Genomic DNA, 15,975 nt, shown 5'->3' with positions numbered 1-15,975 from the left:
TAAATAGGGTACTTTTTTTGTTATTTTTCATCCCTAAGCACTTACCAGCATTGGCCACAAGCAACAAAGGCAGTTTTCCAGACTCAACATCATCTTTAATCAATCTGTCCAACAAAGCAACATCCTGTTATCAATAAGAAAAAGATATGTATTTATAAATATGCTTGTCAAACAATACAGAATTGTTTCTGCTGGACTGGAAAAATGTGTTAAGAGTGAAAAAGGACAGCATTATGAAGTTCTGGAAGACGCTCTTTATGTTTGTCTTTGTGGCCTGCAGTTTCTTCTTCTTAAAAGTAAAATAACATGAAGGTCAGACAAAGCATTTTTGAAAAATACAACAGAAATACATCATGTAGGTTGTAAATGTACATCTGACTGCATGTATTGTAAAAATCTTGGATTAAAAAGCACCTTCCTATAGGCTATCAAAAATACCTTGCAAACAACAAGACCAAGATATGAGTTGCTGGCTTTTTAGAAGATTTCAATCTATGATTTATACAACTATAACACAGAAGACTTACAGATTGAAAAAGTGAGTACATTAATAAGCTTTTCCTAACAACATACGTGATATTCATTTAATGAGAGGTTTAAAAAAAAAAAAAAAGCTCTTATGGAAGAAGACAAACTTACCATTTGATGCTGAGATCCAAACATAGTGTTACAAGGCACGCGGCACAGGCAAGAAAGGGGTAACCCTAGCTGCAATAAAAATGATGGAATTTCAACAACTGAGACATACTTATTTCAAGCGTTCACAGACATATACAGACTGACACAAAAAATAGTAAACATGACAATAAGAAACTGGATACTACATTATAAAGTAAGTTTCATGATAAAAGTTATAATCAAATTAATAGCAGAGAAAAGAAAACACAGGATAAAGTGGAAAAAAAAACCCAACAGTCAACTTTTGGTTAGCACATCAAGTGCAATCAGTTTTCCTAATGAGATATCAGTGCCCTGTACAACAGTGTAAACTCAGTCCTCTTTTTCTCAGTCACTCTTGCAATTAATACTAATAATTTATAATTAATAATATAAGCAAAACGTGTGCTTTGTGCATGGGCCACGTTGCACTGGAGGCTCACAGACACTTTACCCCTAGTAGAGACCAATTTGCCTACTTTGATCATACAGCTCAGCTGACTATTCGTGCTGGTGAGTCTGAAGTTCTTCCTTCACTATGGAGGCAAATTCTAGATAACTTCTGCATCATTAACATGAAGGGGAGCTGGGGAATCAGTCTCTTACATTTTGGTCTTTAACTTGGAAGATCACTAGACAAGTGAAATGTAGTTGATCATACTCATCCCTGAGAAGAAGGTTCAGCAAACTAAGAGACCTATAGTTACAGACTAGTTTGGTTTTATCCCTTCATTTAACAGAAATCAAACTAATTCAAAATCTAAGATAAAATGCTATCACTTTTAAGTTCAGTGATCACCTAATGTGGTCAGGTTACCTTATAAACAAAAGATAACGCACCACTTATGATCAGTATCAACTCTGTACTCAGAAGCAAAAGGCTCCCAAAATACTGATTCTTAGAAGCATTTCTTGTATCAAGAAGTTTCAGTCAGTAACTACATGCAGCACTTGGCTTAACAAAGACACCAACTTACCCCAATGAACTTTTACCACTTACTTCCCAAGTCATTTTGGCTGTGACAAGTTCCATCTATGATACCATTTTTATTTCTCTGCAGTCTACATTTTTAATCTGTTACTAGAACCTCTGCCTGCCTTCTCCAGAGACTTGAAAAACAAAGGCCCGAAGAACTTGGCTCTTCATTTCAGTGTATGTTAAGTTTGAAAAATACCACTAGTGCACTGAATGTTAAGGTATGCAATAGGAAAGCCTGTATATGGCCTCAATTAGCTTAAGTCCACAAACGTTTGTGCAAATAAATACTAGGCAAAAAAATGGGTTTCTTTAAAGTGCTGGGTTGTGGGGGTAATCTTGCTATTCCAAACAAGGAATCAGCACAGCCTACCTCTCCCTCAACTGTTTTCCTTATTTAAAAAAAAAAAAAAGAGAGAGAGAGAGAATGTTTATTGAAAATAAGAATACAGGGCTATCATTCAGTGCAAATTTTGCAATAACTCAGTGTTTAGAAATCCAGTATGTTTGGGCTTGGCTCTTTTTCACCACGACCAACAGCTTATGTAAAGCACAATGCAATCTAGAAATAATCACTCCTTAAAAAAGTTAGCATGTAGGATGCTTTCACTGGAAATATTCAGAAAATTTCTCTTACTCCCACTGTATCATTGCTGCAAAACACAGACTGTAAATGCAATCTGAAAGCAATTTTTCCAGACAAATGGTTTTAATTTAAACATACAGTCTACTACAGCTACTGTGATTACCCCCAGTATGGACTTTGCTTCCTTTGCCTATGTTTTATAATTACATTGGAAATCACAATTAATAAAGCAATACCAACACACTGTATAGCATTTTTGTATTACTAGCTTGCAGATATTGGCTGGCATCAAAGTATGGTTTCACCTCAGACTCACTTCCCCTCCCACCCCCCGTTGTGTTGCTGTTTAGTCACATTGGTATTGGTTCTACCACGAGGAGAAATAACTAAGTTTTCAAAATCACCAAAGTTATGCTTTTCCTAAAATCAACTTTTTTGAGGCCAAAAGCTCATTCCTCATTCTTCAAAATGCCTTTTTTCATATTGTGTTTCAACGGGCAGACACATCATCTTAAGTCTTAGAAACATATATAATTTTATAAGCTATCAAAATCTACTATGTACACAGAAAGGCAAAGAGATGAGGATGAAGTGAACCTGCTCATGAGGAACACTTATCAAGCGAATGTGTGGAAGGAACAGTAGAGCTGCAGAGAGAGGATGCTCAGCTTGCTTCCCAGGATATATGTATTCAGTCAACACAGTAGCATGGGGAAAAATCTGGAAGAAGCTTCACTTGTAACAGTGGCAGTTCCAGGCAGACACATGGATCTAAATGAAAACTTTCACTGGCCCCAACCAATTTACAAGACTGCTGCCAGTAGTGTACCAGACTGCACTGCAAATACCAGTCCCTTGCAGGAAAAGTCTGACTATATTTTTAAAATCTAAATTTCAAGTGGGCAATATGAAACCAGGTAAGTTCTACTTCCAGCTAAAACCCCAACTGATTCACCTTACCTGATTGCAGAGAGCTTGGCCCAAGCCTGTTCTAGCTGCAGAACTAATATATATGACAGGCTGCTTAGTGTATAGCACATTAAATCCTTCTACTGTATAATCTTCATAGCGTGTGTGAATAACAAGTCGACAGATTTTTAGGAGACCTTCACGATCATCTTCATGATAATATGCTGATCCATTTTCATACCTGCAAGAAAAGCCAAGTAAATATGACCAACAAAACCAGTGGCCAGTTTAGTGACTAAAGTAACACTGACCAGTGAAGGAGCTCACAAGAGGACAAGGAAGATAGATAAAAAACCCTTCTATTTTCCCCAGGATAAAGTATGAGTAGAAGGAAACTTTGATGAGATGGGCTGAGATTAACAATGAGGGAAGCCCAGTATATATTTTCATTTAGACTCAGAGATAAAGTAAGAAAGAAAAACCATCTGTGTTCCTAAGGATTTCCTTTACAGAGTTCAAAACCTTGCTTAGTAAGAGTAGAGGAGGGGAGGAAACACACGAAAGACTTAATTTGGGCTTAATATATATGTAAATTCTGGACTGCTCATTTTAAAGAGAATGCAACCTGACATTCTTTAAGTTGAGTTAGTAAAATTGTAATGAGACACACGAAATAAGGTAAGCGGGTGGAAACTTGCAAACTTTATTATGAAATCACAAATCAAGATACTTTGTAATACCCAAAATTATTGATGTCATTTTTATTTTAGCGAGCTTGAAAATAAGACCACAAGTCAGTACAATCTATTCAGCCCACTGCAAGACAGTTTTCCAGATGCTTTAAATACATGAGTTACATAAATGAAGTATATTTTACCCCAGGAATATTTTAATGATTTTATGGCTATTTTGCCTTCAAACTGATTTATTAGGCATGTTTCCTTGGGGCTCATGGGAGTGCGAGATGTGTGTCTGCTCCTCCCTGACCTTTTTTAACCCTTTTAGAATCAAATCCAGATCAGCCTACTAAGTTTTATAGTCACGAAACAGGAGCAAAGTAACCAAAGGAGAGATAAGGCATGAATATTCCACATGGAAGGCAATCTCTCAGCCTTAACTACAGAAAAGGAAAGAGCAACAGTGAAAACAGTAGGTATGTCAATTTATTAAGCAACTTGCAAGCCAGATTTTTCTTTTAGCATTTCTGTGCAACACATAAATCAGTGATCTTGCACAATTTAAGAGTGGCATTTATCAACAAATTTACTTCATGTTACATCTGAAACATCTTAGGTTATCACAGACTATCTGATGCACAAATACTGCTGAGTATTCCAGAGTTTAACTCCAGAAGTACCCACATGCAAACATTTACTTCACCTTTACACAATAGGTCTGTGATCTAACATGGGCAAACGGAAATTCCTCTAGGGGTGCTCATAGCCACATAAAACATCAAGAAGTATGAAGCAGTTCACAACACGGTATTTGTTCAATGCTGTTGCCTATGGGTCACAAAACTTTGGTCACTTTTTGGGGCAGTCCAATAGATAACTCGACATTAATCACAAAATCACAATGTTACTGAATATTTGATTCAAACCAGAAATATTTCTTTTTGTTAGCCATGAAATTTAGAAACATCACTGACGCACTCTCTATATACACATTAATTTGTCGAAATAGCTGGATTACCTGCAACTTCTCAAATTTCATCATTGCACAAGGTTTCAACATCTTGAAGTCAAAGACAGATAAAGATAATAATTGAATTTATAAAATAATTCTGATAGCGGTGACTCTGTCAATGTAGCAATTCTAACAACTAAATTTGGCTTAACTTCAGTTATATGTTTACTTTTTCATCTGGCACTGCACTAAAAAAAATATATACATATATCTTCTCAGTAGTACTGGCAAGATTTTCAGAAATATACCACATCATGAGAGGGAGAAAGTGGAGGGGTTTTTTTGCTTCAGGAAGAAAAAAAAGAATTTCTAATCAGTGAATTTCCCCCCCTACCGCAACACCCCTACACAGCTGATTTCCTTTCTCCTCTCATGAACAGTGTAAGATCTCTATGTTACATGATGAAACAGCCATTTATGAAAGATTTCACTGTAGTGTAAATTTCAGTAGTGTCACCTACCACACCTGGAAAAATAAACTAGATCCAGGAAGAAAAAAGGAGAAGTTAACTGAAAACATCTTTTAGAAACAGGAAGTACCCCAAGACTCAGCAACATAACATATGCCTCAAGAAACAAGAATTCAGTTAAATGTTTGACCAGCTGTCTGCAAGGGTACTTTGGCCCTTAGCTCCACCTTATGGTCCTTATAAAAGGATTTTTATGGCAAACATGTTACCAATAAGTTCCTGCCATTCAACAAGAAGTCTCTCTCTTTTTTTTAAATGATGTCATGTATTTCAGACCTTTCAAAGAATAATTGTAAGTTTGTGGCACAGTGGTTTCTTCTGTTGACATCCTCAGTCCAGTCATACATATTTTTAAACAGTTATCACTACCTAGTCATACATAAGTTATTCACAGTGACTCACCTGAAAAGCCTGCAGAGCCAGAGAGTAGTATCAGAAAGGATCCTTGTTGTAAGTTTTCTCAGTCTTTCCCTGTCCAGCACTGATATATAAGCAGCCAAACTATGTCCCAGTAGAGCCATGTGACCCTGTTCACCAACATTTTGAAGTCTGCAAGCCAGAACAGAGTAACTGCCAGCTAAATACATGTCATGAACATTACAGTAATTTTAGGTTTGCATGTTTTTACTGTAGAGTGGCACAATTTATCAACATGCAATTTTTTAAATATTTAGCAAAGAGAAGTAAAGTATACCAGAGTCACCTTCCTGCCATCGTGTGTTACATACTAAAGAGCCAGTGTAGACAAAAACACTTGCACTGCATTTGGCCTAGCTGCTTACGATAACACCTCGGCTTCTTTTTTAGCCCATCATGAGTCAGAACTAAGCACCTTATCTGCTTTGGGACTTAAAGTCTGCATTGGGACTTAAGTGCATTAAACATATACCTTTCTCTCCTCACGCAGAGAAAACTTAGGAGATTTATTAATATCTTTAGAGGCATAACTTTCATTAGTTTGTTTGGGGTTTTTCGTTTGTTGGGGGATTTTTGTTATTTTTTGTTTTTTAACCTCCAAATTGTTTTTCAAATGTTAGTTTTCATTAATCTTCTGCAGATTAGTTAGCATTATTTCCATTCTACAGTAAAATGGAAAACAATTTTATTTCCTTTTTTTTCCTTTAAAATCTACAGGGAGAGATGGTAAAAAAATTACTGGTATTCAAAGTTTTATAAGACTTTCAGATTTAAAACAACTTTCAGAAAGTAGAAAACAAAATGAGCTATCACATCAGAAAGAAAGAATTCCCTTATATAATTCAATTTAGTAATTAGTAATGAAAGCTTTATAATTTTAAGAAAGCCAAGCCTAATGCATTATTCTGGCTCGCTATAAATTGCCTTTAAAAAGTTACATGGTTGCACAATATCTTCACACTTTCAAACACTTACATATTTAAGTTCTATAACAATCGGAATATAACAAAATCAGGTATCTTCCACATACAATAAATCATATTGGCTTTACCGGTAGGCCTGGGAAGTTTCTTCTTCCTCCTCTCCATGCATTAGGTTCTGAACTAACTGAAGTATGCTCACCATATCCTGGCCACTGACATACCGGGGAGGGAAAAATAAAAAACACATTAAAAAGAAAAAGTAAGTACCAGCATCTAAAGAAGAGGCGATCTGGGACACTGCATGGTAAGACATGAATACAACACTGCACTTTTACAGAATGCTGAGTATAGCAAAAAACACGGTTCCTTGCTCTCAGAAAAACACATAGTAAACACATAGTTTCTGAACCAATTAATTCAAAACGCTACTTAATGAGAGTAGGACACTTCAATAAGTGTGAACTCAGACTCACAGGAAAACAAATCTACTGAAATCTGAAAATTTGGACTGTGGAGTTTTACTTGGCAACCTTAAATCGCATACTGCTACACAGCAAAGTAAGGTAATAGCTAAGGATCCAACTTTCTCTTGATGTGATCCAGCTTCAGCTCACAAACTCAGCTCATCTCTTAAACAATTACCTGCAAGTACTAGTTTCTAGCATACAAAAGCTACATTAGACTTCTGACATGATGCACTCTAATGTGGTAAAACTGGAAAAGACCCACAACACTTCAATTTGTATAAGAACGTGCACTCTGACAGCTGAAATTGCTTTTTAATCTTAGAAAAGCTAACTCAGTGTCTCCACTCAAAAAGAAGTTTAATTTATGTACACAAAAGACTTAAATAGATTTTGCAGTATTTTCTGAAGTGCTAGCTTGGGCTCCTGCAGGATCCTCTTCCAAAGAGGCTACAACAAATTCAAACCTTAGTTTTCAGGTAGAATGATCTTACCTGCCTTATGCACAAGAGCTCTGTATAATTTTTTAAGACAGCTGTGCTGAAAAGGTGGAGGTTTTTTGGTTTCTTTTTGTTTTGTGGCTTTTTGGGGGGTTTTAAGGTTTTCTACCTGATCAGTCTCGGTTATTTTTTTTATCTGGGTGTTTTAATGAATCTTTATTCTATGGCACAAGTTAATCTATATTTACTTTAAGTCTGAATCACAGCTATATGCACCAGTACTTCATTAGATTTCAACAGTTCAAAACTTCAGTCACCAAGGACAGGTAATCTTTTTTTTTTTTCCCCCTATGTGAGTATGGAAATTGCTGGTATAAGATTTTTTTTCCCCCTAGGTGAGTATGGAAAAAGTTGAAATAATGCCTGGCCTGGTAAATGTTCATGCTCACACTAATACAGAAGTTCCTTGGAAAACAGGCATGTTACATGTATTTTACAGATTCTGAAAAGTAAAGAGCATTATCTGAAAATTGTTGCTGCCTACCTGCCTTGGAGTGGTCCAGGAATATCCTTCCGTGCATACTTCTTTTCATTTTCCTCTTCCACTTTTCTAAGTTAAAGACACAATGATAAACTATGTATTTAGTTTGTGTTTTATCAAAATATGCAGTTAACTTTGACATGCAGAAATACACACTGACATGTTTGGAATCTATTTCACCAACAGCAGTTTCATAAATACATCAGATGAGACCAACACAAAAGTTTAGCTCAGACTGAATTAAAGAGTTGCTAAGTTTTGGTTTTTCAGTTCTTTAACAGAAAATGCCAAACTTCCAGAAGAGTCTCATATATATAGAAATTAAAAGTTACTTGCACAGCAATAGGAAAAAAAAAAATATAACATCTCTGAAAAAACAGGCTCGGTGGACTTACTCTGAATATTACAGAAACATGCATAAAAATATATATATTTATTTTTAAAATCCCATAATTTGAGAAACAATGGTGATTTGCATAGATGTAAGCTTCAGAATTACAATAAGACCTTAAACTACTAGGAAAATATGTTCTTTCCTGCTTAATGACAGTGACACTAATAACCCTCCCCTTAGCACAAACAGATATTGTTTTTGTAGTTGTTATCCTTTGCACACACCTTTGATTGTCTTCTAGCATCTTCATTGCTTCATTCAGATTCTTTCCCATTTCTGCTAGAGTAGGGTCAACCATCTTTCAGGGAAAAAGATAACAACTTTTAAGAAAAGACCAAAAAACATTTATCTTACTACTGTCCCCACAACATCCTCAATACAATTTCATGCATCAGGCAGATTCTTTTAATTAGTCTGTGTGTACTCATTTAAAAATAATAGTACATTGTATTTCCTGAACTTAATATATACACAATTAGAACATACAACTTATCTAAAATGGCTCAAAAGAAAACTCAATTGTGATGTGGATTTTATTATTGATAGATCAATTTTTGTCTACACAAGGAAAGTCAGAACTTTTTCCAAAAACCTCTTTAATTTCTAAATTCCTCTTTTGGAATCTGATGAATAATGAAAGAAAGAGCATCAGAAGGCAAGAGGATTTGAGAAGAACAAGGTGTTCAAGTAAGTGCTCATTATAATGCTTTAGCTAAAAAAAATTAAGTATGTGCCACTTTAGCCCAAATGAATTATTTTTTTTCTTTTTCATAACCATTCTACACCAGCAATAAAACTTCAACTATTCCCTTAAATGTAAAAACTCACATTTCACACGTGGCCATATACAAAACTTAAAAAACAAAAACAAAACCCAAAAAAACCCCACCAAACCAAAATCACCAAAAACCTGCTAAGGGACACACTGATCTTTCTACTGAGTATGGAACCCAAATACGATCACAAGCCTTTCAGTGGCAAATCTCATTTAGAAATTATCCTTTTACTTCACCTGAGAACTCATGTTTCTGCACAAAAAAAACCCAAACATATCCTCAGTCGAGTTGACCCAACAGTCAGTCCTCACGTTGTACAGACTCCCAAAAAAAACAAGCAAACAAACAAACAAACAAACACCAACCCCAAAAAACCCCCACAACCCGAGCCCCTCTGTCATAATAGTAACAGGGAAAAAAAACCCAAAAACAACACCTTCCCCTGACAGACAAACCACCAGCAAATAAGGGAGTGATCAATGGATAAGTTCTAGAAAAGAAGCTGTTTGAGTCGCTAAACACTGAAAAATTTGACCAAGGCAGGTTTTAGAAGGTTTTGGATCACTGAGCATTTTGATTCAAATTCAGGGGAAAATTTGCATAAATTGACAAATTTGGGGTTTTTTTGTTTTTTTTTTTTAGATTGTCAGTTCAACTAAGACATATTCAAATGTGTTCAAGTAATAATTCCTGGGACAGGTTAAAAAACCCAACATTTCTTACCTACAAAAAATCATTTAAGACTGCTCTAGCAAAGGCAAAAATAAAATGGCAATTTTCCCTGTCAGGGGAATGGTAGTTTTCAAAATAAGAAAACAACTAATCCAAACACTCTTGTGAATCTATTTTTTCTTATTCCTGGTACCTTTAAACTGATTTTAAAATCTTAACTTATTGGAGAGATGCCCTTTAACTGCACAAAAGAGTACAAGTGACCTGCAGCAGGCAGCTTAAGGAAAGTCTGCCATGCAGGAAAGGCTTCTCTTCCCGCAGCTGCGCCCACTAGCTACACAGAACAGGTCAAGAAGCCCAATTTCACTGCTGAAACCAGGTAACAACACATACTTGTTAAAGAGCCTGTCAGGATGGATAAGCTTTAAAAATCATTGAACTTACTTCCCTTGAACCAGTGATACATTCAAAGACAAGTAAGTAATATTTTCCAAAGAGCTGCTTTTGCTTTGAAGAAGTCTCTCTTATGAGCTTTAACCCAAGAAGCCTGGCAGGAGCTTGTGACACTGACACAAGAGATGTGGACAGGAACATTTAGCCATTTGAGGATTAGATGCCATGTAGAACCTTCCAGAGAATGTGAAAGGTATAATCTGGCAGAGTCTGATTTACCTACAATGGTCAATATTAAACTGTATTTATTTGAAAAATAAATATACACTATTATGAAGGTAGAAGGTAACACCACTGATAAATCAGAACCACCACATGAGACAGCAAAAAACCCTAGGATACTCAGGTGACTCTGTTACAGTGCCTCTTCTCCCTTCGTCTGCTTCCCAAATGTACTGTAAGCATAGACTCCATAAATTCTACATCAACCCTTTCTCAAAAGATCAGCCCACATACCAAAGCCTCTAGTGGTTAATCCTTTAGACTGCTGCTAAGGCTGGGGAGGCACCAGGGGGAGGTGTGGTGGTTGTTTTAAAAAAAAAAAATCTAAAACAAGTTTAATATTTAAACTTACACTATTCATACTGAAGGAACATAACAGCTTGTCTGCTACAGTATTTGAGAAACAGTATTCCCAAAAGCCTGCACACACTTCCCATCACTGCTGATGGAAATGCATGCAACTGCTGCACATGTGCAACATAGACAAATACGTTTGCTCATGCATACGCAGACACAAACACAAATTTAATCACAGAAGGTAGTGGGATTAATGTACATGAGGATTTTACATTATTTTCATCCAGAGGTTGATCAAGAAAAAAAAAAATAAGTTGAGAGTTACCATATGTTCAAAGACTATTTTTATCAAAATGTTTAGAGCTATCACTCGTATTACAGCAAGCTGTAGGTGGCTGAAAGAATCAGTAGCCAGGCATGGTCACACAGGATCAAACCAAGATTGATAGCTCTTGATTGCTGTATTCTGCTGCTTCAGAAGTTGCCAGTAACAAACGTTTGGGGGAAGAACAAAAGAACAGCGCAAGTATTCAGTAATATTTTCCCAAAAGAACCCCCAGCATTTAGCAATAAATGGGTTTTTGCACTTCTGTCTTCTACAACATCCACTGACTATGAGGTCCACAACTTAATCAAGCACTGCATGAAAAAGCAGTACAAATACAAAAAGTTTAAGATCCCATCACAGAGACTGAAAAACTACACACACTGCAAGCATTAGATACTCAGAATACAATATGTATATGCAACTAGAAGAAAAATCTACATATGATCATTGGCAATATTTCCATACATTTTCAGTGGTTTCCAGAGTTCTACCACATCAAAGAAACTCTGAAAATAAATCTTACCTAAGAAATCAGTTTTGCTCCTGGGAGACCTTAAGGAAGTAATTGACTAGACATAATGTACTTGCTGCAACTATTCTGCATACTTCAATTCAGTTTGCCATAAAACATGATCAGTGGCTGGAAGGTGGTTATTTCCTTGAACCCTCCTCAGCATCACAGGGAAATATTCAAACACATCTGCTGTAGATGGGGACACGAGATGTAGAGGCGTTACAAAAAGGGCTCTGAGCTGCTTTTTTTTGTTACTAACATAAAATTCACCTGCTAGGATTACATCAGATGTTAAAACCTACATATACTTACCTTGTGACTCACCCTGTCTCTTTTACTATTACATGTGCATGAAACCCTTCTGCCAACAGGATGGCAAAACAAATACATAAAATACAGTTTTAAAAGTCATAAGAAGTTATGCTAAGCTCCTTAAATTGCAATGAAAACCAGCAAGTCTTTGAATTCTGATTTGGGTTTAACTGGAAAACGAATCCCTTCTGGATTTTTCTTCAACTGCTAAGGGGACATGCAGAAACTTATTTTCTCCTTTGAATTATGGGAAGCAAAAAAAAATCCTTTTATGGCTGCATGCTGAATTTTATATATACTTCCTCCTCTGCCCATATTAATAAGGGCATGGAGGTGGGACGCAGAAGACTATGTACTTATTTTAAGGAGCAAGAAAAATAGGTGTGGCAAAGTTGCAACAACAAACCACTCAGTTAAGAAAGGTTTCTGAACACACTTTAATAACATCCCATAATAAAATAGTACATTGCTTTAGTTTAGTGTGTAAATGAGACCAAGTATATATAAAATCCAATTAGTAAAAAACAGAGTACTTTTTTTGTGTTCTTGAACTGTTTTCAGAAAGACTGGTGGATGAGCTCTTTAACAGCCCCTGAACCACAGGGCAACACGCTTTTTGAGGTGGTTAAAACAGCTGCATTAGATATGATATAAGCCTTAGTTTCTGCACTCAGCCCTTTCCCCAGTATCACAGAATCTTACTCTGATCACATTTATGTGATCCTTTGACCAGATGAGTTACAAGATGTGCAGTGTCCGTTCAAACTCTAAGGAGGTACCAGCCTTGGCTTTTTCCTTCAAAGTGTCCATTCAGCAGCCTGTCACCTTCTGCCTCCTTAAGCCCTTCAAAGATCCTGCCATTCACTACCTTACTTCGATTTTTATCATTTGTTGCCTTCAGTGTTAACCCAATTCAAGGTTAACTTGCAATAGGTGGTTACTTCCCTATTTGTAACTATCTTTTTAAGCACTTTGAACTGTAAACTGTTGCTGGTTTTACATGCAGTATATCACACCTTAGGGTCACTTGGCAACTAGGGAGGGATAAGGGGCCATTCTCCAGATACGATAAGTGTGAATGTTAATTACAAATTCAAAAAGGAGAATGTTGCTTCATATACCAATGTTTTACAATCCTGATTTTGCATTTCCATAGGCTGTGCTCCTAATGTAAGAAAGGTATGATTTTTAAACAGTCTACATAAACTATTATGTGTGCAAAGAAACTCACAGGTGTAGCTCATTCTGTATTTCATGAGAAATATGCCTCTTTTTCCCACTACATATTTGCCTAGAAGACAGTTTTACCACCAAAAACCAAAAACTGTTCCCAACAGTAAATTAATCTCAAACAATATCAGTATTCTTCAGCCGAAAGAATACTATTTATTCTCCAGGCTATAAAAAGTTTTAGATAACAAACAAAAAAGCAGCTACTTCACAACTGTTATGCTTGCATGCAAACAGCACTGTATCATCCCAAGGCTTCTCCTTACACATGTTTGCTCTTTTAGTCTTTATCATTTCCCTGATGTGCAGCAGGGTTTGCACCCAGGTCTGCTGTCAGGAGTTTTACAAAAAGTTACCAGGATGTTGTGGTAATTAACACAGTAACAAAAAAACAGAAGTCACAGGCTGAGCGAGAAAAGTTTTTTCATGTTTAGGGAAAACACTGCTGTAGAGACAGCAAGAAGTTATAAGGAAAGAATCTGCCCTATTTTGCCACCGATAAAATCACCTAACTTGCAATTCAAAATGTTCAAATCCTTCAGAAGACTGGCCACTTCTATCAAAATATAAATGAGGGGGAAATCAGAGAACTGTTAGCCAAATTTCTGAAATTTAACATAGGCTTCCAGAAGAACGTAAATTTGAAGCTCACCCGAATAAAAGCTTTCTGGATTTCAGATAAAATTAATTCTAATTATACCACTTATGACACACAATATTAATACATAAAAAACCCCAAACACTTGTTTGATAAAACAAAGATAATTTGCAAAATCAAACTATGAAATTGTTGGTGTGTACACCTGTGTGTCAGATTCTACAGCAGTTTTCCTCACAATACTATCATGAAGTGTTTTGAATTCTCATCTGCTACAAAAAAACCTTGTTCCTTTTGCAAGAGTCTGATGACTGTAGTCATTCAATGTCACCATGCATTACAGCTAATTGGGCAATTCTACCAAAATGCCTTCTTTGTTATGAAAAATATAAATTATGACAAATTTTAATACAAGTTAAAAAGTACTTATCACTGACATCCCAGTAAGCTACAAGTATAAATACATAAGGAGGAGAGAATCCATGGTTCAAATAAAAGACAGTCTCACATGTATCACTATAATGCTTAGATAAGCACACAAGGTAAGTGGACGCACATTCACTGAGGATAAACATATCCCAACTTGGATTGAATTTCAAATTTATTTAGGGAGAAGACTTCTTATATATCATGCTCCAGACTAAATAAAGTGCAGATTGTACAGATTTACAACAATCTTAACCAAAAACTATTTCAGGGGGGCACTATCTGCTAAGTGGCTATAAGACAATAATTGTATTTTGGTATGTTATTACACAGAGCACTACAGCTTTTATCATACATGGGGATAAAAGCCACAATAAACAAGAGAGGCAGTAAAACAAATGATAACTCTTTATACACATCTGTTTACATATGTTGAAAAATCAGACTTGCAAGTTTTTGTAGGGCCCTCACCATTATAAGCTATTCCTTACATCAAGAACACAACTAATGAAAACATGGACTTTTACTCTGTTAAGAAATCTGTGTATTTAATTCTTACATGATGTTTTTATTGCTTCTTGTGATGACCTAGTCAAACAAAGTTTACAAGGACTTTGTCAGTACTACAGAACAATCACTTGCACTGTCCTAATGTGCCTTCTTTAAATAACTGCATATTGTACCATTATTCTGCTTGAATCCAGTTGATAAAGACCATATTCCACACTAGTATATTCAAAAGTTTTACTTAAGTAATTAAAACTTTACAGAACAAGTAGCAGTCACTGTAACTTTTGTCAGCACTAGTAAAGAACTTGAGCTTTTAAAGGCTACCAAATACTCTTTAACACTGTATACTTCATGTGGATTGGAACATACCAAACCATTTTGCTACCAACTCCTTAACACATCAGAAAGATACTTCCTGAATTTCCTTACTATTCATTTCACTAGAGCACATCCCAAACTTCTCTAGGCAATTCCAAAGAGTACATAAAACTGAACATGCTGTGTACAGCAAAGGATGCAAAGGGGAAGGATGCATTAACATCTCTTAAGCATGTAAATTATTTCAAATGTATACTGTCCTCAAAGACACACAGTAATGGCGATAAGCTATGTATGAGCAGTCACTCCATCCTTGCTTATAGGACAAGTCTTCTGAAGCACAGCAGGTGCCATGGGAGCCAGCAGAATTGTGGCAGGACCCAGATCACGAGATTCTGACTGACTCACAGTGACAATGGCAAAATAAGTTTTGTCAGTCACAGTATTACAGAATCAATATTTGCTTTGTACAGTACACTGGACAGAAGAGAGCAAATGCAGGGCTGCAAACACCTCCGGTATAAAATTCAAACAAAAGGTCAAATAATATTTTCTATATTACACTGCTGAAGGCTAACATCCTCAGGAAATAAGCTCCATCTTTTTTTTAAGAAAACAAACAAAAAAAAACCCGTTCCTAAAGCACTTCCGGATAGTTATCCTGACTTTCACAGATCCGGGACACAGAAACAGACGGCGGTCACCCAGGCGCCGAATGCAGCGGGGAGCGGGAGGGGGGCCCGCACGCCGGTGGGCTCCCCGGTGACTGAAGGCTTCGTGAGACGAAGTTGCCCCAGGCCCATGTGGCGGAGCCCCCTCGGCGGGGGCGGGCCGGGAACCCAGACGGAGCCTT

General features: G+C 36.5%; 1 protein-coding gene across 1 annotated transcript; it reads right to left on the bottom strand.

Annotated features, from left to right (window-relative positions):
• Positions 1–12: 12 nt before the first annotated feature.
• On the bottom strand, positions 13–8,761 carry LOC104463994 (pyridoxal-dependent decarboxylase domain-containing protein 1-like; the record flags this gene model as incomplete). Its single annotated transcript, XM_010076527.1, has 7 exons — positions 8,691–8,761; positions 8,076–8,141; positions 6,756–6,839; positions 5,690–5,836; positions 3,180–3,369; positions 640–708; positions 13–124 (listed from the first exon to the last, which is right to left on the bottom strand). Coding segments are annotated over exons 1-7 (718 nt in total), but the record flags the coding sequence as incomplete, so codon positions are not given.
• Between the last annotated feature and the right edge of the window lie 7,214 nt (positions 8,762–15,975).

The sequence above is a fragment of the Pterocles gutturalis genome, unplaced genomic scaffold (genome assembly GCF_000699245.1).
Source record: "Pterocles gutturalis isolate BGI_N339 unplaced genomic scaffold, ASM69924v1 scaffold37713, whole genome shotgun sequence".
NCBI classification, from domain to species: Eukaryota; Metazoa; Chordata; class Aves; order Pterocliformes; family Pteroclidae; genus Pterocles; species Pterocles gutturalis.
This window is presented reverse-complemented; position numbering and strand designations above follow the sequence as displayed.